The sequence below is a fragment of the Silene latifolia genome, chromosome 11, assembly GCF_048544455.1.
Source record: "Silene latifolia isolate original U9 population chromosome 11, ASM4854445v1, whole genome shotgun sequence".
Taxonomy (NCBI): domain Eukaryota; kingdom Viridiplantae; phylum Streptophyta; class Magnoliopsida; order Caryophyllales; family Caryophyllaceae; genus Silene; species Silene latifolia.
Genome location: NC_133536.1, coordinates 130,323,858 through 130,350,185, shown reverse-complemented (window position 1 = coordinate 130,350,185; position 26,328 = coordinate 130,323,858). Strand labels below are relative to the sequence as shown.

The 26,328-nt window shown below is 39.6% G+C and overlaps 1 protein-coding gene and 1 non-coding gene across 2 annotated transcripts; both read left to right on the top strand.

Annotated features, from left to right (window-relative positions):
• Positions 1-1,005: 1,005 nt before the first annotated feature.
• Positions 1,006-2,388, top strand: LOC141613988 (uncharacterized). The gene has a single exon (XM_074432736.1). The coding sequence runs from the start codon at positions 1,006-1,008 to the stop codon at positions 2,386-2,388; it is 1,383 nt and encodes a 460-aa protein (XP_074288837.1).
• Positions 2,389-15,703: 13,315 nt separating this feature from the next.
• LOC141616632 (small nucleolar RNA R71) lies at positions 15,704-15,810 on the top strand. Its single transcript, XR_012530966.1, has one exon. It is a non-coding gene; the product is annotated as a small nucleolar RNA R71 (small nucleolar RNA).
• Positions 15,811-26,328: the final 10,518 nt, after the last annotated feature.

Sequence of the window (26,328 nt, the reverse complement as noted above, 5' to 3'; positions counted from 1 at the left end):
TAACTACTTCAGCACTATGAATAGTTTTAGTTGTCAAAGACTATTTTGGTCAATTTAGTTTGCCATCGACAATTTGTTTTCTGTATTTGACAATGCATGAGCAATCTCATTTATCCTCTTCTGATATGAAATTTAATTTGAATGTGAGCATTGATCAGTGTAAGAGTAAAAGAAATATCGTCATTATGGAGGATGTGTAGTCTTTAGATGTATTATTATGCTTTGCGTGTTTCAATTGATCAGGCTAAGCACTAAAAATAAATTAAAGCAACGAGAAGTACTATCTGATTGCTCTCAGGTATCTACTTTGGCAGTTTTTTTTCTTTTTTCTTTTTTCTTTTTTTTTCCAGGAGTATAAATAGTAACTTACACAGTACAAACTCGACACATTGCTTATTCAACTTAGAACATTTAGAAGACACCACTTTAATTTAGGGAAAAAACATGTAATTTTTGAAAAAATAGCCATTTCCGAGACATAGCGAAGTATTCGGGATTCCGTGGAAATTTCTTTTTAGCTTATTTTTTTTGTGTTTGTGTCATTAAATCCTTGGATTTTTCATTTCATAGATTAAGTAAGTATAGCAAAATATGTGAAAGCTAGCATCGTCAAGTAACATGCTTATTTTTAGGATTAAGCTCTTATATGATGCTGGACCATTGCTGGTAATTCTATTTGACTAATTTTTGTTGCACTACCCGTTAAGATAGGATCTAAGATGATACGATTGGTTAACTATTTCATTGTTGGGAGTCCCCATTTTGGTTAAGCCTCATTGTGTGGACTTATATATGAACCACTTTTCTTGTTTGGAATTATATATGAACCACTTTTCTTGTTTGCAATCATAGACAATTATTATTTAAATTTAAAATACTAAATGTATTATTTTTACATGCTTAAACAAATTAATGCCTAAAATTCTCATCATTCCTATCATTCTCCAAGAAGTTGCTGTTTTTACATGTGTATGATTTGTGCTTATTTAATCCAGAATTCAGAGGATGAGGAATGATAGAAGTTGGATGTATATAGCTAGACGTTTGCCTGAGTTTAAAAATGGAGTCATTGAGTTCCTTAATGTGTCATTTTCTAAGGGTGTTCATGGGAGTCAAATAAGATGTCCATGTAAGAGGTGTATAAACCGATATTGGTTACGAAGACATGAGGTGTATGATCATTTAAAAGCATTTGGTTTTGTTGAAAATTATTATGTTTTGACCTTTTATGGAGAGTCTCCTTTATCAACTGAATCCATAGTTGAAACCCTTGATGAAGAACCAAATTTCAATGATAATACCAACACATTGTTAAACAACAGATTTAGAAGTTGTTTTGAAGGTCCCACTAACGTACAAAATGGTCCGAATGATGAAGCTAAAAAATTTTATAAGTTGGTAGAAGAGGGTCAACAGGAATTATTCCCGGGCTGTAAGAATTTTTCAAAACTGTCTTTTATCATTCGACTATTTATGTACAAGACAGTTCATGGAATTAGTAATGTGGCATTCAATGATCTCCTCCAATTGCTAAGAGACATGGTTCCGGAGGCAAAATTTCCGGTCAACTTCAATGAAGCTAAGAATATTGTGAGGGACTTGGGTCTTGATTATAAAAAAATATGTGCGTGTCCTAACGATTGTATGCTATTTTGGAAAGAGTTTGAAAATGCTGAAGAGTGTTTTAAATGTCATGCCTCTAAGTGGAAAAAATGCGAAGCGAATTCATCTAATAAGAATTCAAACACTAAGAATAATCGTCAAATACCTGCAAAGGTATTATGGCATTTTACACTACAACCTAGGTTGCAAAGAGTATATATGAATTCAGAAACTGCAGAAGCTATGACATATCATGCTGATAAACGTCGTAAAGATGGGTATCTAAGACACCCTGCGGACGGGTCAACTTGGAAGGAATTTGATTCGCTATACCCTTTATTTGCTAATGAACCTAGAAATGTAAGGTTAGGTTTGGCTTCTGATGGGTTCAATCCATTTCGAACTATGAGTGTATGTCACAGTACACGGCCCGTTGTGTTCGTCAATTACAATTTGCCACCTTGGATGTTCATGAAACCGGAATATTTTATGCTATCACTGCTCATTCCCGGTCTGGAGGGTCCAGGGAATAACATTGACGTATACTTACGACCTTTAATTGAGGAATTGAAAGATTTATGGAATGTAGGGCTCGAGACATATGATAAATTTGGGAATGAAACATTTAAGTTACATGCTACTTTGACATGGACAATTAGTGATTTTTCGGGTAATTCAATGTTATCGGGATGGAAAACAAAAGGGAAGTTTGCATGTCCAAGTTGTAACCATGAAACTGACTCCTTATATCTAAAGCATAGCAAAAAAAATGTGTTATATGGGTAGTCTCAGATTTTTAGATGCTAATGATCCTTTGCGCCATGATAAGAAGTCTTTTAATGGTAAATTTGAAGAAAGACCCCCTCCCAGACCCCTGACAGGATTTCATGTATTAGAAGAGTTGTTTGATTTTGTGAATTCTTTTGGGAAGAAAGAAAAGCAAAAGAACAAAAGTGATTGCCCATGGAAGAAGAAGTCTATATTTTTTTAATTGTCTTACTGGAAACACAATAAATGTCGGCATAACCTAGACGTAATGCACCTGATGATGGGGAATGCCAACCAGACCCCTTTTTGGGTGTCATGGGCAAGGAATATGACGGTCGTCATAGATTATTTGGCAGGGGCGTATCTAATAAAAATTTAAAGGAGGTGAATGGTACACAAACGTCTTATGTGGTTCCAGGGGAAATTTTGGAGTATCTAAAGACTAGTTTACGTGAAGATTTGCGGAAAGACATGGACTACGAAATGAGTAGACGAAACAAAGAACAGGAAGAAGAATATCTCTAGAGGAAGGCCGAGTTAGAAAGCATGGAAAAAGATATTGAAAATCAAAGAGAGTTAATGAGAGAGCAAATACTAACAAAGTTTTTAGAAAGGCTACCTCCAGAAGTTGTCAAGGAGTACTTATCTTGAGGTATGTATATATCTTCTTCATTGCTGATTCTTTATTTTTCTCTCTTTTCTCCCGTAAGTCTTGCCGATGAATGTGAGGAGTTATTGATGAGAATTGCCCCCTGTTTTAATGTGGGAACATTTTGGTTAAAGTGTACCCTTTTCATTTAGAATTGGTTAAAAATCAGATTTAACATTCTGATTTGTTGGCTAGGCTTGTCACATTTAACATGGCTTATGCTTGACCAAGGTTGCAAAAGCTCTATTAATTGGAGGGTAGGAAGTGCATTTGTTATTATTCAATGTGATCTTACTTTTGGCAGCCTAGGCATACCTTATAGTGACGTTCACAGTAGTTGTTGGCTGAGATGGCTATGATTGTAGGCATACCTTTAAATATTCCGCGATCCTCAAATCTAATTGTGTTCCATTTTTTATGTTACAGGTTGCATCTAAGGTATTATTTTTTTAGCTATGGGTTGATTTTCTGTTCGGGTGGCAACATACATATGGTCCAAAGTACAACAATGAAGACTTTTAATATAATAATTGTTACTCATTTGTTCTATTTAAACATTTGCTACATTTTTTCTACTTAAACATTTGCTAAGTTCTACTTTTGATTCTTTTTGGAAATGTAATTGAAATTCATTTTGAGACTGAATCGGAATGATTTGCAATTGAATGCACAATTAGTGAGAATTACAATTATGTATTGTCTTTGGATAAAGTAGTGTTGTATTTGTTTATTACAAGTGTTGTTATTGAACGTAACTAGTGTGGCGTTTACAAAATAAAAATGTTGCATTTGTTTGTTATAAGTGTTGCTTTTCAACATGAAAAGTATTGCATTAGTTCAGGAAGTGTTGCTATTTTTTCACAAGAAGTGTTGCATTAGCAAATAAAAATGTTGCCCTTGAAATTGAAAAAAGCGTTGCATAAGCATAACATATGCAACACTTTATAAAAGTGTTGCTTTAGTTCGAAAAGTGTTGAATTAAGTGTTGCAATGAGCTAATGCAACAAGACATTATGTAGCACTTCATTAAGTGTTGCATAAACTTAAAGCAACATTTATACGACATTATGCAACAATAGCGAAGTGTTGCTACAGGATCACAATGTAGTAGTGTCAAAGAGCCGAAGTCTAGTAACAAGTCTAGACGCATTGAAAGGAAATACCATGTAATTAGAGATTATGTGGAAACGAAGGAAATTGACAATTGTAAGGTTGGGACAGATGATAATATTGTTGATCCTTTAACCAAGCCTTTATTAAAGGCTAAGCATGATGGTCATGTCATCGCAATGGGATTGAAACGAGTACCAGATTTTCTTTAGATTATGGATATGTAATAATTGGATAGTGTATCTCTTATTATATATATGATAATCACATTCATTGTTTTCGCATTCATTCTTTTATGAATCTTTTATTTAGTGTGACTAAACTTTTAATACCTTGTTTATCTGAATAAGTTGTGGAGACAATGTTGAACACTATTCAAGTGAACAAGATGAACATTGTATTTTGTCCCTAGTCACTTAATGAGGTGACGTCTCGGAGTGACTAGATTGTGAGTCGATTGATGGTTTTTTAACACCATAAGGTCATACGTCATGACTAGTCGATTACATAGGCAGAGTGTGTGACACTTTGCCGGACAGTGACCATTTAGAGAGTCCCTAAGTTCTATTATAGGCTCCTGGTCGTGGCAGGGATCTCTAAGATGTTCCTATGAGTCGATTCTTTTGACTGGAGACTATTATCTGAGCAAGTGGAATTTCCGAGTGACTTTGGTTTTTGTCCTAGGTCGTGCCGTGAAAGGAGGCCAAAGGGCAATTACTAGGTCACGGTGATTTGTACTGTGCAATAGGATATATAGGGCATACATGAATTGTCCACCCACGTTGGCTAACTATATCTCAAGGCCACTCGAGGAGTTAATGACTACAAATGCGTGGCCACGCTCGAAAGTAATCTATGAGAGATTTTTCCGGTCAGGTAGTCACACTCCCGATCGAGAAAACCACTCGCGATATGTTAATGTGCAAGTGCGACCTAAAAGACACCTTGCATTGAGTGGGAGATTAAAACGGACAAGAGAATTGGTAGCACACACCTTGTGTCGGACAAGTGGGAGATTGTTGGAGTTAGTGTCCTCCACAATAGTGCGTTTACATAATAAATCTCATTAAAGTAATATCATCAGATAGTTAATTATTTGATCCTCGTTAGTTGATTAACGTAAATCGATAACGGTTGGCTGACTAGAGTTTGACGGATTGTCGTGAGACGGCGGTGATCAACTGACCCCTTTCGGTCACACCTATAGGAACGAACCCCACTTGATAACTAATTAATTGTATGAGATACAATTTATTTAGTCCCTTGATTTATAGACTAAAAGGTTAGTCGATTATTTTTAGAGAGATTTTGAGTTGCGAACTCGAGGAGCGGCAGTTATTATTTAATTATGCGATAATTAAATAATAAATTTTATGAGAGGGGTTTTAGTCAATTAATTGTTAATTCACTAAAATTGTACTAATTGATTAATGTGATTAATATTAGTACATAAAATAATATGTGTAGCGGTACACGTATATTTATGGAATGATTTGGACGAAATTAATCGAGAAATATTTGAACATAAAACGATGTTTAAATAATATTTACACGTATTTGTGCGACAAATATCAGAACCAAAATGGACCCGTAAATGGGACATTGGACCGTGTAAATGGAGTGTAGTGGGTGATTATAATCATTTTCACTTTGCTTTTTTTTCTTCCATAACATGTCATGTGATCATTATGTATGTCATAATGTATTGGACAAAAAAAAAATAAGGAAAAACACTCCCTCACTCCACCTCACTCCACCCGCCACTTTCCCCTCCTATGTACTCCATCTTATGTTCATTTTTACACTACTTCACTTGTGCATTTTGCATGTGTAAAAAAAATTGGTACATCTCTCTAAATCTAATAATAACATTTACTAAGTTGTTAGTAACACAAAATAAATACTAAAAGTGTTAGTATTATTTACATATTATCAAGGGTTAATTTTACAAGTATCTAGTTAATACTTGTAAGATAATTTTTGGGTGTAGTTCTTGGGTGCAACTTGAAGGAGACTTTCTTGTTGAAGGTTTTTCTAGGAGGATCATCCATCTTCATTTAACTCAAGAACAAACTAGAAAGGTGATCTAGTTTGTGCCCATATTACCATAAAAATCTATGTAAAGAAATTGTTTTTCCTTAACTTTCGTTTTTATGCTTTTATATTTGCATGCATGTTACATACATCACTAAAATGATAAATTAAGAGAAAACAAATGGTTGACAAATAAAAGACAGGAAGAGGGTTTCTTACCTGCAGCATGATGGGATTTTCCAAATAAGGAAGCTCGCGGTTAGCTTTTCTGTTATCCAAACCAAGAATGATCTCTCCTAAGCAGAGGCATGCTGGGCTCTTGCGCAACTCCATTTGTTCTACTAGGCTTAGAAAACGAGGATCCCTTCTCATCTCCTCGTCGACATGCCCTTGAAGGACATAGCAATGAAATAGACAAAACCTGAACGCCCTACATCTCGCAACATAAGAAATAGAAGGGTCTTCCCTATTTATAAATCGATCAATAAAGTCAAACATACGAACTCCTTTCGAGGTCACAAGTCAATCAACCTCAGCCTTGGTCAATCCGAGCAAGTCTCTAAATTTACTTTTATACCCTTGAGAGCTAAAGGGTATAGCGGGTGCATTTTCTGGGTCCCATCCGCCAATAGCAGCTATTTCTTCTGGGAAAGGGCAAATATCGCCCCCAGGAAAGGCGAATAAATGAAAATTTGGGTCCCAATACTCAAGACAGGTATCCAATAAAGGTTTCACAATCTGCTATGTCATGTTTCTCAAAATCGATCCCAAATTAAACGCACCCATGTCATGTTTCTCAATATTTGTAAACTCATTCGTCCACTCCTTGAGACGGTTTTCTTAAGCATCCATAATTTTGGAAATTTTATGAAGATATGAGAGTTTTTATGAGATAGACGAAATAAAGATGGAGAAATTGTGGGAATAAAAGCTTCCCCGAAGTCTCTATTTATACTAAACGCAATTTTCTAATTTCTGTCGGGGTCTGACAAGCTGGGGAAATGGCACAGCATCTGCTGCACCTCTTCGAAGAGTCGCAGCTCTTGCTGCGCCTCTTCCCCATGCTGTTTTCCGTGAGTTTCAGCTTTGGATCTTTTTGGTCGGACTATGTCTTTTCGGTAACTTGTCGTTAGGAGCACCTAGACCAAAACACAATTTATAACTTCACCAACAACTCTACAATTAGTAAGGAGGCAAGTAAAGGTCAGATCCCAAGGGACGGGAACTGAGATGAGATTTCTATTGCAACTAGTGGTGTCTTAGGGGGTGTCACAATTGGGGTTGATGTAGAAGATCACTAAACTAAATATCAATGAAATTAAACAAGCAAGATGAATTAAAAAGGTTGTAAACAATTGATGAAAAGCACTAGGGTGTCATGGGGTCACAGGAGATTCATGGGAATTGATCATACAAACATGTTCTCAAATTATAAGCAAGCAATTATTGTTGTGATGGATCGAGTTGGTTTATATCTTACAATCCTAGGAAAGTTTGGGTCCCGGAGCCGAATCGATTAGATTGTACAACACCTACAAGTCGACTTAGTCTTCCCTACTCAACAACATGCATGGTCTAATGAGACTCGAGTTGGTTTATGTCTTAAAAGTCTCATTGAAAAGATAGGTGATGGGTAAAAAATGCAAGGATTCATAGGCTCACATTTCATCAAACATAACATGTGCATGAGTTGAGATCACAACAAGCAAGCAAATAAACTATGAAAGCATATTAAATTAAGCATGAATCATTCCCCATGTTGGTTTCCCCTAATTACCCATTAACCCTAGCTAAGGAACTACTCACTCATTATCATGTTGAACATGCTAGCAAGGTTGTCAATCATACCAACAAAGTGAAACATGATGAATAAATGAAAGTGATTAACAATAATTAAAAAGGGATTAAGAGAATTATACCTACTAATGATTCCAATAATAAAGCAAAGAATAAAAGAAGTACTTGATGCTTGATTGGAAGGTTGTCAATCTCCCAATAATAACCCAAATAATCTTCAATTACCCAAAATAAAGGATGAACAAGAGAGAGATTAAGGAAATAAAAATTGTATTAAAACTCGATTAATTGTTGATTACAAGATTAAAGAGAGATTTAATTGATATTAACTACACTAAAGAATGCTAAGAAGAACATGCTCTCCTAATTAGACTAATGGGCTATTTATAGTGGGGATTAGGTGGATGAATTAGGGTTAACTAAGGGCATAAATGACGATTAAGTCCCTACTTAAGGAAACGCCGGTCTTTTTGGAAAGACTCCGGTCTCTAGGGAGACTCCGGTCTCTAGAAAAAGATGTGCATCCTTCCTTGAAGCTTGAGGAAGACGAAATGGGTCTGCCAGAGAATCCAGGCGTCTTTAGCACGGAACGGGCGGATTCGGTGGTTTCTGCCCGGGCGTCTTGTGGAGAAGACGGGCGTCTTTTGGAGCTGCTGCCCGGGCGTCTTGGAGAGAAGACGCACGGATTGTGGTGATGGAGACGGGGGTCTTCTGGGGAAGACGCACGGATTGCTGTGCAGTCTTGTTTCTTCTTCTTTTCTTCCTTTTTCTTCATAAGATCCTTGGGGATTTCCTCGGGGATGCAAGGATCTTTTCTCATCATTGCCCATCTACTATAGTATGTACAAAGGCCTTATAATCTTGTCTCTCCTTGATGCTTGGTCATTGAATTCAATCAATTTAGTCTCGTTTTGCCATGAAAATGCAAGGTTTGCACTCCTTTCCTACCAAGGGATCAAAACCTCAAAGAATATGCAAAACAAAGAACTAAAGACAATAAATGACCCAAATATGCACTAAAAATCATGGGAGCAAGGCTAATTCGGGGGACTAAATATGCTCTAATTATGGTCAAATCAAATATCCCCAAACCGATTCTTTGCTCGTCCCGAGTATAGAGGTGACAAAGACTAGGACCATTATTTAAACTAACCTAATAATATAGCCGATATGAGACAATTTGCGGGTCTCACTCCGCCCCTTCAACTCACAATAAGACAACCATGAGGTAGGTTGCCTTCTTGCAAGGCAAGGTGGGTCTTGCCAAAATGGCGACACATCCAGACATTAAGCACACAAAATCAAATAATGGATGCATCTACAAAAGAATATCCACTTTCCTCATCTAAGTGGTGGAAATTATCTACAAGGGAAGCAATATAAGGGTACACACTCCTTCATAGATGCAATTTCTTCAAACTACTAAGCCTAGAAGGATACCAATAAATCACCTCCAAATTGTGTCAAGCTAGGGTACCTTTGTCCTCAATCGTTAAATGCTTTTGTCAAGAGTAGACTCCCTATGGTGTTAGAAACACTGGAGGATCGCGGAATTCCCCCTGTTGCCTAGACAAGAAGAAGGGTCGTCCCCTCTCTACCATGCACAAAAATGGATACGATGGATGAAGGGATCAATAGATATTTGAGTTTCACTTTGGGAGTTTGCTTTTGTTGTTGTTTTTCCCCCCAATTTCTTGTGGCATATAACATTTGAGAACACTTTCTTGCCATTTCTATTTGATTTTTGGCATTTCAATACTTGACAACTCTCAACTTTTCTTTGCATTTCTTTTTGAACATTTTAAAAGTCACCCCATATGTAGTGAGGGTGGCTTATATTTGAAGCTTTAGGAGTTCTATTTTTGCACCTCTTTTCATTTGATGCATTTTTGCAAACTTTCTTTCACTTTTCATTTCATTGAACTCAAATTGATTTCTTTTTGTGCCCATTCCCTTTGATGACAAAAATGTGGTAGAACATGGATGATGGATGGATGCATGGTTTCAAGGGTCATCTTGGAATAAACGGTAGCCAAGGAGTTATCACACCACAAGGTACTCTTGACTAGGCCTTAATCCATGGGTCAAAGGATACTAGCATGACACATCCTAGGGTGTTTAACAAGTATTCTAACAAGCAAAGTCTTAAGAAGAGAAAGCATCTACTAGGGCCTATATACACTTGTCAAGCTTCCCAAGTAGACGGTTTCACAAAATTTTTCTAACATGCAAACTACATGCCATGATGCAACTAGCATATAAACATCCTAATGCAAATGATTCTACCAACTAATATGACATATACACTAAATGCAAGTCCTAAGTTCACATTGTTATACCGCATCAATCAAAATAAAGCCACATAGTCATTAACATAAAGAGGAAAAAGGAGATTGGAAAGATCATACCATGCGGTCTTCAATATCCTCATGTCTCGGATGTGGCTTAGTCGATCAATGTGAGCAAGGATAAAACAAACACAATATATACAACAATATATACATGACTACACTACAAAGGAAATGAACTTGTTTTTGGTTTTTCAATTTTTCAAATTTTTATGGTTTTTTCGAAATTTTTCAATTTTTTGGATTTTTGAATAAAAGTTAAGTTAGAATTACCCATCCCCACACTAATATGGGCATTGTCCTCAATGGCCAAAATGATGTGAAATCATGCAAGCATGATGCATGAATTCTACTCTAAATGCAAGCTACACTAATCTACACTACATGATGCATGGTTTTTGTTTATGACGGAGAGCGTAATTTAGATTACCTCCCGTTGCGTATGCATGTACTTCCCCAAACCGAGTTAGAAATTATTTCTAATGTCCTATGGTTGGGTGTAGTTCATCCACACAAGATGCAATGAATGAAACTAAATTTGTCATTTTGGATTTTCAAAAGTGGGAACAATGAAATAAGAACACCTCAATGGGGCCGAGGTGTTAGTCCTCTATGTTGCTAGGACTACTCCAACCATGATCAAGATAAATAAATAAAACAAAGATAGAAGTAAGTAAACCTCAAGAGGGTAGGAGCCTTCAAAGCTTGCTAGTCTTCCATCATATCATCATTATCATCATCTTCCTCAATAGAAGTGGACTCATCACCACTTCCTTCTTCACTTTCTTGTTCACTTTGTTCATCATCCTCTTCTTCTTCTTCACTAGCCTCTTCGTCAATTCTATCAACAACCGCATCACCGACAACCTCATCGTCACCCGGAATCTCACCCCTAGATGCACTTGGAAAGAAGACTTCCCTATCCGCCCAACTAGGCAAAGGACATGAAGGATTAAGTAGTCCTTGCCTAGCTAAATGAAGGAGGGGTGGATATTGGGCTAAGTAAGCATCTTCCCGATCCTTAAAAGCTTGCTTGTGCATCTCTTGCATGAGAAGAGTCATATAATCTTTGCTTGCTTCAACACCTTCGGGTTTGAACTCTTGGAACTTGAAAGGATAGGGTGGTGTGACAATGGAAGAAGAGGGCTTTTCAACTTCATCCCTTTGTTGTCAGATAATGTATTCGGCTTCTTTTGAGAGGGGAAGGAGGTAGTTGGTCCGATGGACACTCAAACAACAAATCTTAGAAGGCAAAGTAAAAGATCTAGCCTCATTGGTGAGCCACCCATACTTGGTGTCAAGAGGGTTATGAGTGAACCACTTATACTTGTTAATCATAGCATCCATATCAATGAGATGACCCCCCTTTTTTGCCACATACTTGCTATCCTTGTTGAAGTTCGGATCAAAGTACTTGGCTAGAAGAGTGACTAGACCTCCATTCATAATAATGGTGGTGCCTTGCTTCCCACAATCAACATTTAGCCATCTATCCACCAAAAGCCTTAAGAATTGAAAGGCTTGGTGAATTCCCTTCCATTATTTAAGGCCGACTCAAGAAGAACACAATTGAGCTTGGTAAAGTGGTTGGTGTCTTTTCTTGCAATGATGGTATTCCCAATGACCTTATGCCACACTCTAATGCCCGGATGGTGGACTAATAGAGCGCGACTAGCATGATAGTTCTCAAATTTCCTTCCGGAAATTGCCTCCCAAAGAGTAGCGGGTTCCGGGATTCTTGAAATAACTATGTGCATCACTAAGACCCAATGCTTTACCCAATTCCTCAAAGGTGATGCGCCTACTCACATTAGCTAGGCGGAACTCGATGTTTTCTATTGTCTCTACCTTAGTAACTTTCAAAGAACTCAAGAATTCTAAGGTAAGGGAGGGGTATGTCAATTCTTTTGTTGCAAATAATTTTCCCAACCCTATGGCTTCAAAGAAGGCTTTAGTTTGCTCAAGGACACCCAACTTATCTAAGGCATCTTCACAAATAAACTTGGTGGATAGAAAGGATTTTCTAGCATACTTGGTAAATGTTTCCCTATGGGAGTTAGAGATGAAAATTACCTTCGGATAGTTCGAAAGTTGAGCAATTTCCGGAGTTGTTGAAGTTGTTGCTTCCAAGGGAGGTTGTTGTTGTTGCACTTCCAAGTTTGAACTAGCTATCACCATAGCCAATGAGGCTTTCTTTGCTTGAAGACTCTTTTGTCTTGTTGATAGTGTCTTTGCCTTAGGTGCCTTTGTTGCTCCTTTTGTCCTTGCCATTGATGTTTGAACCAAGAAAAGAGTGAAAGTCATCAATTTCCAAGTATACCCAAATCGATTTTAAGATAAAAGGCTTTGCCATTATAAATTCAAAAATCGACTCAAAGGTTGAATATTTTGGTGCGTGGTTTAATTTTTGTTGAAAGAGGAGTGATTAATTTTTGTTAGAAGGATGTTTTGATTTGATTTTGATGAATGTGGTTGAGGAAATCTTGTTTTGGTGATGGAGAGGATGAGGGTTTTGAGTTTTGGGGTTTATGGGTAGTGTTTTGAATGAAGGAATGAAGAAATGAATGGGGGATGGGGTTTATAAAAGACCCGAAAAATTTTGAATTGCAGGGGGAAGACGAGCGTCTTTTCTTCGGGACGCCCGGATTCTGTCTGTTTTGGCTTCAAAGTTCTCGCCTAAAGACGGGCGTCTTTCAGCAAAGACGCTCGGATTGTTTAACTGCGGGACGGGCGTCTTTCACTGAAGACGGGCGGATTCCTTTCCAGTGAATTTTCTTGTTTTTCTCAGCCAAAAAGACGGGCGTCTTTCCTTTCAGGACGGGCATCTTTTTGAAGACGGGCGTCTTTCCTTGCAGGACGCTCGGATTCATCAACAGTCCCAAAATTTTAAAATATCAGCTCAGATGGACTGGCGGATTCTCCAGAAAACGCTCGGATTCTGCCCCTTTTACCCGGATTCAGTTCCATCCGTGTACTTGCATATCCCTTGTCATTTTTCATTCTTCAAAATCCTGTGTTCTTCATTGTGAGGGCACTACTAAGGCATGAATAGCCTAGGCAATTGCTATCCCCACACTAAGCTAAAGCACTACACATCAATTAAAATCATTAGTCCCTCCCTCACTTCTCTCAAAAATGATAATTATCTTGATCAAGGCATAAAAATCCAAGAATGACAAAAAATGCAATGTAAAAATTAAAATGCGAGTTAGAGTTAGAGATATTTACAAATGGTGGTTTAGGGAGGACTCAAGCAAACTCTCATCCTTAGTGAGATGTCATGGGGGCATGTCCAAGGTGTTGTTGATGCTGCTCAACACCTTGAAGAAGTAATCAAAAGCTTGTTCATTATCATGATAAAGATCTTCAATAGATCTTTGCCCTTGTTGTCGATCTTGATCGATAGCATTACCAATATAAGGATTGAAAATCCCTTCAAACTCATCGTCCCAAAGACCACAAACTTCATCTACTTTATCACTAAAAATCTCTTGAGTTGATAGAGACAACTCTCCCACTTTCTTGTCTTGGCCAATGAGGCCATCCTCTTCATTGCTTGACTTTGGTGAGCTTTTCAAGCTCTCTTTGCTACAATTCACTTGCTCTTTGAATGGAGCATCTTCAATTTTCTTCTTCCATTGAAATTCCGACTTCTTTCTATCATCCTTCCGGCTATAATGATCAATCTTGAAACATGGTTCATGCAAACAGGGAGCTCTCATGGTCTTGTCAAGATTGAAAGTTATGCTCTCATCTCCCACTTCTAGAGTGAGCTCTCCATGCTTCACATCAATCACTGCACCCGCGGTGTGTAAGAAAGGTCTTCCTAGAATGGTTGGAATGTTTGAGTCTTCTTCCATGTCAACAATGACAAAGTCCACCGGGATGAAAAATTTCCCAATTCGTACGGGAACATCTTCCCATATCCATAATGGTGTCTTCGTCGATCTATCGGCCATTTGGAGTGTGATATTGGTGCATTTAAGCTCTCCCATCCCCAACCTTTTACTCACCGAGTACGGCATAACACTCACACTAGCCCCTAGATCACATAAGGCTTTGTTGATCGTGGTGTCGCCAATGGTACATGGTATTGAGAAGCTTCCCGGATCTTTGAGTTTTGGAGGTGAACTCCCTTGAAGTATTGCACTACTCACCTTAGTGAAGGCGATAGTCTCAAGCTTCCGGATCGACTTCTGCTTTGTGAGGATGTCTTTTATGTATTTTGCATAGGCCGACACGTGATTGATTAATTCCGTGAAAGGAATTGAGACTTCCAAATTCTTCACAATTTCCATAAATTTTCCAAGTTGGTCATCAAATTTGGGCTTGGCTTGATGACTTGGAAAAGGAAGTCTAATCACAATGGGCTCCTTCTCCTTGACATTGTCTTCATTTTTCTTTGAAATTTCTTCTTTTGATGGTTCTCCATCCTTGGAGTTTTGCACAATTTCTTCTTTATCACTAGCTTCCACAACTTCATCCTCAACTTGCTTCTTCGGTGCTTCATACCTTGTACCACTCCTCATGTGAATGGCACTAACCGTTTCATGTCTTGGGGGATTACTTTGAGGTGGTAATTGCCCCTTTTGTCTTTGTCAGCTTGAAGATGCTAGTTGAGTCAATTGGGTTTCCAACATTTTGGTGTGAGCTAGGATGTTGTTGATGGTGGTTTCCTTTGCTTGACTATCCTTTTGCATTTGAGTGAAAAACTCTTGTTGATTTTTTTTGCATTTGAAGGACCGCTTTTTGAACATCAAAACCTTGGTCATTTTGTTGATTGTATGGAGATTGATTTTGGTAACCTTGGTTTTGGTTGTAAAAGGGTCTTTGATTTTGGTTTCTCATGGGAGGTGGGGTGTATGTTGGTTGAGGGTTTTGAACATTTTGGCTTTTGTATGAGAGATTTGGATGGAATTTGGTGTTTTCATTGTAATAGTTTGAATAAGGGGTACCACTCTTGTATGCTTGGAAAGCATTCACTTGTTCATTTGTTCCCCTACATTCACTTTGGTCATGTCCCAAAGTTCCACAATTCTCACATATCCCACTTGGGATTGATGAAGATGCCGTCATGGCATTAACATGATGCTTTGGTGATTTTGAGGCTTCTTCAACTCTAGCCATAGCTTTTTCAAACTTCAAATTCATGGTATCAATGTGAGCACTAAGTTGAGCACCCAATTGAGTAATGGAGTCCACTTCATACTTTCCTCCTCTAGTAGCCTTGCGAGGTCTACTACATTGTGAGTTATGGACCGCCATTTCCTCAATTTTGTTCCAAGTTTGATTGTCATCAACTTCGGTGAACATTCCATTTGATCCCATGTTGAGAATGTTTCTTGAATCTTCATAAAGACCGTTCCAAAATTGTTATACCAAGAACCACTCGCTAAGTCCATGGTGAGGACATGAGCGACAAATTCCTTTCAATCGCTCCCAAGCTTCATACAAAGATTCTTCATCCCTTTGCTTAAAACCCGTAATTTGAGCTCTTAGCATGTTAGTCTTTTCCGGTGGATAGAACTTTTTGTAGAAAGCTAGAGCCAACTTCTTCCAAGAATCAATTCCGAGAGTAGCCTTATCAAGGCCTTTCAACCATTGTTTCGCGGTGCCAATTGGAGAAAAAGGAAATAAGACCCATCGAATTTGGTCTTGAGTTACACCGGTTTGAGAAATCGCATCACAATAGTCACAAAAAGTCTCCATATGAGAATGAGGGTCTTCACTAGGCATCCCCCCAAATTGGCTTCTTTCGACTAATTGGATAAATGCGGATTTGGCAATAAAATTTCCGGTTAGATGTTGTGGTGTGGGAGTACCATTGGGTAGGTTCTCCTCGGTGGGTACGGAATGTGATGAAAACTTAGGCATTGTGGGTTGATTTTGTGTTGGATTTTGTGTTGGGTTCTCCTCACCTTCTCTTGCAAAAGGGTTGATGAACTCAATAGTATTTGGTTGAATATCGACAACCTCACCAATACCTCTCAAATTTCTCCTAGCAAGTCTTCTATTGGTTGTCAAAGTTTTTTCAATTTCACGATCAAAAGGTAACAAGTCACCTTGTGACCTTCTAGACATGAAAAATATCAAACAACTCGAAAACAATTAGAACAAACCTTGAGGAGTTTTACTTCCCCAAGGCAAAGAAAGACACAACTAATAACAATATAATAAAATCTAAATCAAGTTAACACCGTCCCCGGCAACGGCGCCATTTTTGGTCGGACTATGTCTTTTCGGTAACTTGTCGTTAGGAGCACCTAGACCAAAACACAATTTATAACTTCACAGACAACACTACAATTAGTAAAGAGGCAAGTAAAGGTCGGATCCCAAGAGACGGGAATTGAGATGAGATTTCTATTGCAACTAGTGGTGTCTTAAGGGGTGTCACAATTGGGGTTGATGTAGAAGATCACTAAACTAAATAGCAATGAAAGTACACAAGCAAGATGAATTAAAAGGGTTGTAAACAATTGATGAAAAGCACTAGGGTGTCATGGGGTCATAGGGGATTCATGGGAATTGATCATACGAACATGTTCTCAAATTATAAGCAAGCAATTATTGTTGTGATGGATCGAGTTGGTTTATATCTTACAATCCTAGGAAAGTTTGGGTCCCGGAGCCGAATCGATTAGATTGTACAACACCTACAAGTCGACTTAGTCTTCCCTACTCAACAACATGCATTGTCTAATGAGACTCGAGTTGGTTTATGTCTTACAAGTCTCATTGAATAGATAGGTGATGGGTAAAAAATGCAAGGATTCATAGGCTCACATTTCATCAAACATAACATGTGCATGAGTTGAGATCTCAACAAGCAAGAAAATAAACTATGAAAGCATATTAAATTAAGCATGAATCATTCCCCATGTTGGTTTCACCTAATTACCCATTAACCCTAGCTAAGAAACTACTCACTCATTATCATGTTGAACATGCTAGCAAGGTTGTCAATCATACCAACAAAGTGAAACATGATGAATAAATGAAAGTGATTAACAATAATTAAAAAGGGATTAAGAGAATTATACCTACTAATGATTCCAATAATAAAGCAAAGAATAAAAGAAGTACTTGATGCTTGATTGGAAGGTTGTCAATCTCCCAATAATAACCCAAATAATCTTCAATTACCCAAAATAAAGGATGAACAAGAGAGAGATTAAGGAAATAAAACTTGTATTAAAACTTGATTAATTGTTGATTACAAGATTAAAGAGAGATTTGATTGATATTAACTACACTAAAGATTGCTAAGAAGAACATGCTCTTCTAATTAGACTAATGGGGTATATATAGTGGGGATTAGGTGGATGAATTAGGGTTAACTAAGGGTTTAAATGACGATTAAGTCCCTACTTAAGGAAACTCCGGTCTTTTTGGAAAGACTCCGGTCTCTAGAAAAAGATGTGCATCCTTCCTTGAAGCTTGAAGAAGACGAAATGGGTCTGCCAGAGAATCCCGACGTCTTTAGCACGGGACGGGCGGATTCGGTGGTTTCTGGCCGGGCGTCTTATGGAGAAGACGGGCGTCTTCTGGAGCTGATGCCCGGGCGTCTTGGAGAGAAGACGCACGGATTGTGGTGGTGGAGACGGGCGTCTTCTGGGGAAGACGCACGGATTGCTGTGCAGTCTTGTTTCTTCTTCTTTTCTTCATTTTTCTTCATAAGATCCATGGGGATTTCCTCGGGGATGCAAGGATCTTTTCTCATCATTGCCCATATACTATAGTATGTACAATGGCCTTCTAATCTTGTCTCTCCTTGATGCTTGGTCATTGAATTCAATCAATTTAGTCTCGTTTTGCCATGAAATGCAAGGTTTGCACTCCTTTCCTACCAAAGGATCAAAACCTCAAAGAATATGCAAAACAAAGAACTAAAGACAATAAATGACCCAAATATGCACTAAAAAGCATGGGAACAAGGCTAATTCGGGGACTAAATATGCTCTAATTATGGTCACATCACTTTTCTAATTTGTTTTGGCTATAATTTCCTATTCCTATAGGTTATTATTTTGGTAATTCCGTCAAATTACCAAATTTTATATTTCCTAATTCTTTTCGGGTTCGCTTTTCGAGACGAAATCAACATTTTCGCCAAACGAGCACACTTACCCATTTTGTTTTATTTTATCTTTAAGGGGAATTTCACTCCTCATTTCACACTTGTATATTTCTTTTTAATTTTTTTTTAGAGGGTAGCCCTCCCTACGGTCCTGTCATTTTTGCATTTTTGCTCATTTTTGGGCATTTTTGTCATTTTTGCTCATTTTCGGGCACTTTTTCTCACCTTTTCTCATTTTACGCCAATTTACGCCATCTATATGTTATGTGTTTTATTTGCAAATTCTGTGTAAATTTTGGCAGTATGACGGCCCAAACCGTCATCTACCAAACCTGTTTTTTAAGCTAACCTGCAGGAATAGCAAACCCAGCAGCAAAGGCACTCAGGCCGTCATATATACAACCAAAATGTAATATGTATATCAAAATGGGGGCTCTCGCCCAAAACAGGTCCGAAAGGTCCAAAATGAAGTCCAAAATGTACAAAGTATATACAAGAAAAAAAAAAAAAAAAAACAGCTACTCCTGTTCGCCACTCAGCTCAGCTACGGTCGCCTCGTGAGCATCAATCTCAGCGTCCCTGACCTCCAACTCCCTCAACAAGCGAGCTGTCTCGTCTTGGAATTGCGCCAGCTCGCGCTCTCTCTACAAATGATAAAGAAATGCCTCATTTCAATTATTTCATTCGATTATTTCAAAAAAAATGCGAGAAATTGCAACAACATTTGAAACGAAATAAAGAGAATGAGAGGTTCATACCTGTCGTCCTCGGCCACCTGCAAGTGCCTCGATGGCCATGGCCCGCAACCGGTTGGCCATCCTCCACAGCGCCACATGCTGAGACGGTGCCACCTGCATTAAAAAATAAATAAACGGTTTTCAATAAAGAACGAATACATTCATATGCAATAAGGATAGCAAAAGATAGCCAAAGCTGGGGGCTTACCCTCCTCACTAAGTGCTGCCACTCCTCCAGGCCAGCATCCGTCACCTCCTCGCCGAAGTCACGGATCTCCGTGATCATCGTCATCCCCGTGTGGACGCGGGCCCACGTAGGTCGCTCAGGAGTGAAAGAGAGCAAGCTTTTGCATTTGTGGAGTCGCCACCAATTTATTGTGGAAAATTGGAAACCGTTCGAATACCTCGTGCCATGTCAAGGCACAAAGCAGTGACATGAACACCAAGAACTCGTTACCCTTAGCATTTTATGTCTAGAATGACTCCCGTGGATGCCAATGAACACGGATGTTCACAGAGATCTGGAGTAAGGGGTGAGGGTACGTATTAGGAAGCTCTTTTGATCAAACACCTAATCTCGCCTGCCTCGATAGCGGCCTCTACTAATGATTAGGGAAAATCATCTATACTCGATATGTTGTCGGTTATATGCATGCAATGCAACATCCATTAGATTAATCCTAACATGTGAGAATTAACTAAGTCGGTTAACACGTAATTTAACATCCATTTGGGTCAAAGTAGAAATTTAATGTTAATTACATGTGAGAGACATACAAGCAATAATAAAGAATAAAGAAATACAATAAAGAAAATTACGATAATTACAATAGGTTAATCGATTTACGTCGAAAGTACATTTGAAACGGACGATTTGAGAAAATAAAGAATAAACAAATTAACGAACATATTATTAGTGATAATACGAATAATAGTTAACTAATACGTAATTAATAAACTAGGTCAAGGCGGAAACGGGAGTTCAGAGACAGAACTCAACCCGGAACAGGCGCAGCACTGCTGCGTCCTTTGGCAGAGGCGCAGTGCTCACTGTGTCTGTTCGTGGGGTGAATTCTGGCTGTGAAGTCGAAATTGCAAATCGTTAATGTTCATTGGTGATTTAAACGATCAATTATTGATATTTGACTCGGATAGAAGTGGTTTAATAAATTATTTACATGTGAATTGGTCATAAAACAATAAAACATGAGATAAAACTAGTTGGAAAGAATTAATTACAAGATTAATTACAAGGATTAATAATGAATAGGTTAATTAGGTTATTAATGCTAAACTAAATTATTGATTATGACGATGATGATAAATAACAAATAAAAATATACAAAAGATGAATTTTAGAGACTTGATATTGATGAATCGAATCTCTAAAACCCGGATTTGATTTTAATGACGAAAACCCGCAAATATGAGTTATAAGGGATTTAAGTCGGGAATTTATTGATGATATATTATTAATGATTTACATGTCAAAATTATCATGCTAATAAAATAAGGACATGCAAAGACGAAGCAAGATAAACAGACGAATTAAACAAAAGACGAAGGAAGAAGAAGGAAAGTAGGAACTGCGGCAGCCTCAGGAAGAGGCGCAGCAGGTGCTGCGTTCCTTCTCGACATATATCTCCTGTTAATCCGTAAAAAGGGTTTGAATAAAGGTTTTATAAATCGGTTTTGAATATATTTTCGACGTAAACCTTACAATAATTATTACAAAAATAAAGTACAATAATAAAAGATGGGATTTACACCCTCAGACTTACATGTTTGACGAAACGAGATTGACTAAGTTAACGTTTAGTGATGCTCGAGTCGAATGTACGACGAAAGTCCCCTCTAAGAGGAAATTAAGCAAGATTGATTAAGTTGATTGAGGTGGAGTTGATCAAATTGGTCGGTCATGCAAAATGAGGCTGGTACTCAGAAGGATCCGAGCTTACGTGGTCGGAAGTTCAAGCACGTAGACGCCAAAAAGTAAGAGCGTGGTCTTAGAATGCAAAGGGAGAAGAGAAGGGCGGACACTCGCGTAAAAAATATGAGGAACGAAGGTCCCTATTTATACTAATCACACGAAGGAATTAGGGTTTCGGAGAAACTTTGGAAGTGAATCTCGAAAAGATTTTAAAATACGCAGAAAGGAACTGGGGAAGAGGCGCAGCAGCCACTGTATCTCTTGGAAGAGGCGCAGCACCTGCTGCGTCCTTTCCCAAGTGGTTTCCTCCTGCGGAAGAAAGATTTCCGCGTTTCTATTATGGAATTGCTGTTTGATCTCAAATTCCTTAATATTTTATATAATATTTCCGGGATATAATTTGCCAAAGATATTAAAAGATTAAAAATATGGAATAGAAACATCCGGAACATTCCAGAATATTCTAACTCGGCATTTTAAACGGTTATTAGAAAATGAAGACGGTTTTTGAACCGGACTCCAAATGTACTCTAATTACTGTCAAAACGACCGTATCGGCGCGTAGATGACGACTATGAGGTAGACACAAGTGTTTGAGCTATCACTTGATGATAAACTTACGAACTATCATAAATCATTCCGCGTACCAAACATGCGGCCCAATCATCATCGGGTGGCTTGCGGGAGGTGCAGAAATGAGGTATCTACAGAGCCCCCACTTTGACTGAGGCTTGGACAAGGCGAAAGTCAAAGTATAGCCATTAGGTCAATCGAAGATTACAACCTAACGACTATGGCGACGCGAGGCGGCTCAAGGGGTCTGAGCCAAGGACCTGTCGTCGGGAACATTTTAGAGCCTGTCGACTATCGGGGAGGGTCGTTTAAAGTCCATTAGACTACATAAGGAGGCGCGCCAGCCATAAGAAGAGACCATTCCTGAGATTCCTTGAGACTCCAAGGGAAGGCAAAACGTGAAATCGAAGAGGCAGCAGGACATCGGCAGGAACTGCTGGGGAAATCTGCTCGGGCCGGTTTTCAAACAAACTTTGGTAAAACTTGAGGTTGATGTTGATCTCCACGTGTTGAGAGGGACGATTGTCTGTCCGAAACTCTCACTGGGGGAACATAATCAGGACTGATCTCCACGTCTTAAGAAGGATAATTATCTGTCCAGAACTCTCGTTGGGGGAACAGAATAGAGGTGTGTTGAAACACCTGTCAGAGGGTACTCGCTCGTTGTGGCAAGCGAGGTCTTGATAGTGTACCGCGACAGTTCGCAGTTGGCTTGAAAATGCGGGTCCGGGCGAAGAATAAACATCAAACAGACCAAATATATGATATATGGTACTAAGGAAGAGGCGCACCAAAGATGGGCCCACAAATAACGAACTTATAACGAATCTTCGAAAATTAATTTGGAGGGAAACTGAGGAAGAGGCGCAGCAAGAGCTGCGTCTGTTGGAAGAGGCGCAGCACCTGCTGCGTCTTTTCCTAGATGTGGCTTTGTCTGGGTAAAAACCCGATAAAAGTCGTGTTTTATTCATAATTTCGAAACACAAATCCTCACAATACTCTCTCAAATTCCAACCATTTCTTGCCAAAATTTGATCAAAATCTTGCATTTACCATGACTAATCGAGGTATGTGTATCATTTTTGCATTAATCTTCTGCATTTGAACAATTTGGACCGACAAATTAGGGTTTCCAACCCTAAAAATGTCGAAAATTTGGGGCTTTTCCCCCAAACGATTTTGCCTTGCAAAATTGACTTGGTAAATGGATAAATGGTAGTATACGGATCATAACCATGTCTTCATTTCGAATTTTCATTGAGTTTTGAGCATTTGAGTGAAATTGTGACGGTCTCACAGCTGAACCGTAAATTGCTTCGAAAATAGCCTTAGGATTGCCCATTTGTGATGAAACTTGATATTTAGAATCCTTGTATGATGGGTAAACATCCTATCATTTCGGATTTTTGATTTGTGACGGTTTTTTCAGTACACTTTTCTAGGGCATAATCATCGTAATAATGAAATGCTGTCCAAATTCCGACTCGAACCCATGACTAGCTTCAATTTAGGCTTGACTTGACCCATACTACCACAAGAGCGGACTGGTTTGTGGGAAAACGGCCAAAGATGGCGAGAAAAGAGCGATTTCGGAGCTTTGAAAGCTCGAAAATCCCCTAACTAAAGCTCGTCGTCATTTGACGCGGCCTAAATTCTCTTTATTCTTGCAGGTGACGAGGCTTCTACATCAGGGAGGGGTCCCATGGACGTGGACACTGTTCTTAACCCTTCTCGTACGCTCGAGGAGGCGTTAGAGCAGGCTTTTACTGCTGTAGTGGCAGCTGCTGAGGACGAGGTCGTCGAGGAGGAGGCCCCGAGGCGGGCCAACGTTGGACGAGGTGGTCGCCAGCTGAGGGGAGCATCATTGTGGGCTAAGAGTTGAGATAACAGACACCTCATCTGGGCCGCGGAGGGTCACCTATCCTACCGGACGGTGAAGAGCTTGGTAATTTGAACTCATCACTCTTTCATTTATCTTCTTTTATTCTTATTTTCTATTCCTTTTCTCTTTCATTCGAGCTAAAGATAGCTCTTGCTTCGAATCAAAATAGGAGGTCGGGAACATCAGGTCTTTCTCGGGCTACACGACGATGATGGAGTTTTACGGGAGGTTGTCGGCGGAGGAGCGGACCATCATCGAGCGGGGAGCGTTTAGTGCCTTGGTACGAGCTTGGAGGGACATCAAGGGAAGGAATATTCGGGCTAACCTTAGCCTGGTTCGAGCTTTCCGTGATCAGTGGAACCTGATGCCGAAGGCTGCTACGGTTCCCGGGTTGGTGCCGAGTTCCTACGTCCGGAATTACTTCGCTGGGAAGAGACCGAATATGGTGGTGATCGATGGGAGGGAGACAGCTCCTCCTCCTTGCACTGCAGAGCAGAGAGCTCGTCTGTGGCTCTAGTGGTTCTTGTCTTCGATGTACCTCGGAGACAAGGGAGAGAGGTTGTCGACGAAGCTTCTTCCCTTCCTTTCTGACTTGAGTGACCTTGGTTGTTGGGACTGGGTCACTACTTGTTTTGCGGTCCTCATTCACTATATGAGGGCCATGGTTCGTCCGGAGCTGATGGAGAAGGGGACTTCTCCTGCCACCGTTGGCCCTGTACTGTTGATGGAGGTATGAATCTTCATTTCGTATCATAAAAGATCATTTCCTTTTCGGAAAGATCGTTATTGATTATCTTGTCTTGCAGGCGTGGGTGTACTCCTACTTTCCGAGTCTCGCGCCCAAGAGGATGCAGCCAGTGGAGAGAGCCTATCCCGTTGTGAGGGTTTGGGTGATGTGTCGCACGAAGAGCTAGCGTTCGTTTCACGACGTCTGTCGACGGGACGTGAACGCTCTGCAGTTGAAGGGCGTGAGTACCTTCGACTCACCTTTCTTTGTTTGCTTCTTCATTGCTATCTTTTAGAACTGATCATAAGAATGACCTCTTGTTTGCTTTTCATAGTGGGTGCCCAGTCCTTGGGTGGACTACACTGGCATCCCTCCTTTTGTGGCTGAGGTCCTTCGACCCAGGAGCTCGAGCCGGGTGCTGCTGAGGACGTCGATGGGTCCCGTGTGGTACTTGGGCGAGCGTTTGACTCGTCAGTGCTCTCGTGATGTCTTGACGGTCCCAATCGATCCTCCTCGGATGATGTTTAGGGAGCCTTCCGATGCTGAGAGGGAGGCAGACGTCGGTGGCGACGCCCTCCTTCTTCCTGTTGAGGACTACTCGGCGTTCCTCTACCGGAGGTTAGCGTACTGGCCAGTTGTGGTAAGTTCTTTATTCTTCTTTCGATTGTCTTGAAAACATGATGAATGATCATCAATTAATGGAAACCATTTGAATTTTGGAGGAGGTTGAGGTGGCGGGCATCGAACCCCCAGTGTACCCCGAGTCCCTCGAGTACACTGATGCGACGGGGATGACGACGATCTCCGAGCTTCGCGACTTTGATGTGGCGGTGACAGATGCTGGCCTGGACGAGTGGCAGCATCTGATTCGGAGGGTATGCTCCCCAACTTGTTTAATTTTTGTATAAGAACACATTTGTTTAAACTTATCCAATCATTGAGAATCCTTGTTTATTCAAATGTAGGTTGCGCCATCCCGGTTCGTGGCTTTGTGGAGGGTAGCCAACCGGCTACGGGCTACTGCCATCGAGGCACTTGCTGGCGGTCGAGGACATCAGGTATGAACCTTCTGTTTACTTCATTTTTGAATTTTCTAATTTTCTTTATGTTTGAAATGATTGACATGAGCAAATTCTTGTCGTTTGCAGAGGGAGCGTGACTTGGAGCGAGAGCTAGCCCAGTCCCAAGAGGAGATGGCTCGCCTGCTGAGGGAGCTAGAGGTACGCGACGCCGAGATCGCTGCTCTTGAGGCGAGAGTTACCGAGTTGGGCGGCGACCAGCAATAGTTTGTTGCTTTTTTGTTGTTTTTGTTGTTGGCTGTAGTTTACACACTTTTGTACATTTTAGGACCTTCATTTTGCACTTTATACACTTTGTTTCGGGCTCGAGCCTCCAGTTTGGTGTACATATTCGTTTTGCTTGGATATATGATGGCCTGAGTGCCTTTGCTGCTGGGTTGTATGTTTGTACCTACAGGTTAGCTTTGAACAGGTTTGGTAGATGACGGTTTATGCCGTCATGCTTCCGAAATTTACACAGAAATTGCACATAAAACACATATTTGTACATGTGGCCTAAATTAGCGCAAGACAAAGACTCGAGAAAATGCAAAAAAATTATCGAAAATGACCGGACGGTAGGGAGGGTTACCCCCTTAAAAAAAAAATGAAAATAGAAACATATAAGTTTTGAAATGAAACGGGAGTGAAATGATTCCCCAAAAAAGAAAAAATTAAAAGAAATGGCTAAGTTTGAAAATGAATTATTAAATTGGTGAAATGATTCCCCTAAAAAAGAAAATTAAAAAGAAATGGATAAGTGTGTTGAAATGACGAGAATGCCGATGTCGCCTCGAAATGTGTGCCCGTGGAATTAGAAAACTCGAAACATGGTAATTTGACGGAATTACCAAAAATAATAACCCGTATGAATAGGAAATTATGCTTTAAGGAAATAGGAAATATCCAACGCGGAAAATCACAGAAATACAGCTGAGGAAGAGGCGCAGCAGAAGCTGCGTCCCTTTGAAGAGGCGCAGCAAGTGTTGCGCCCTTTCCTCAGTGTGTCCGTCCTGACAGATTTTAGGAAACA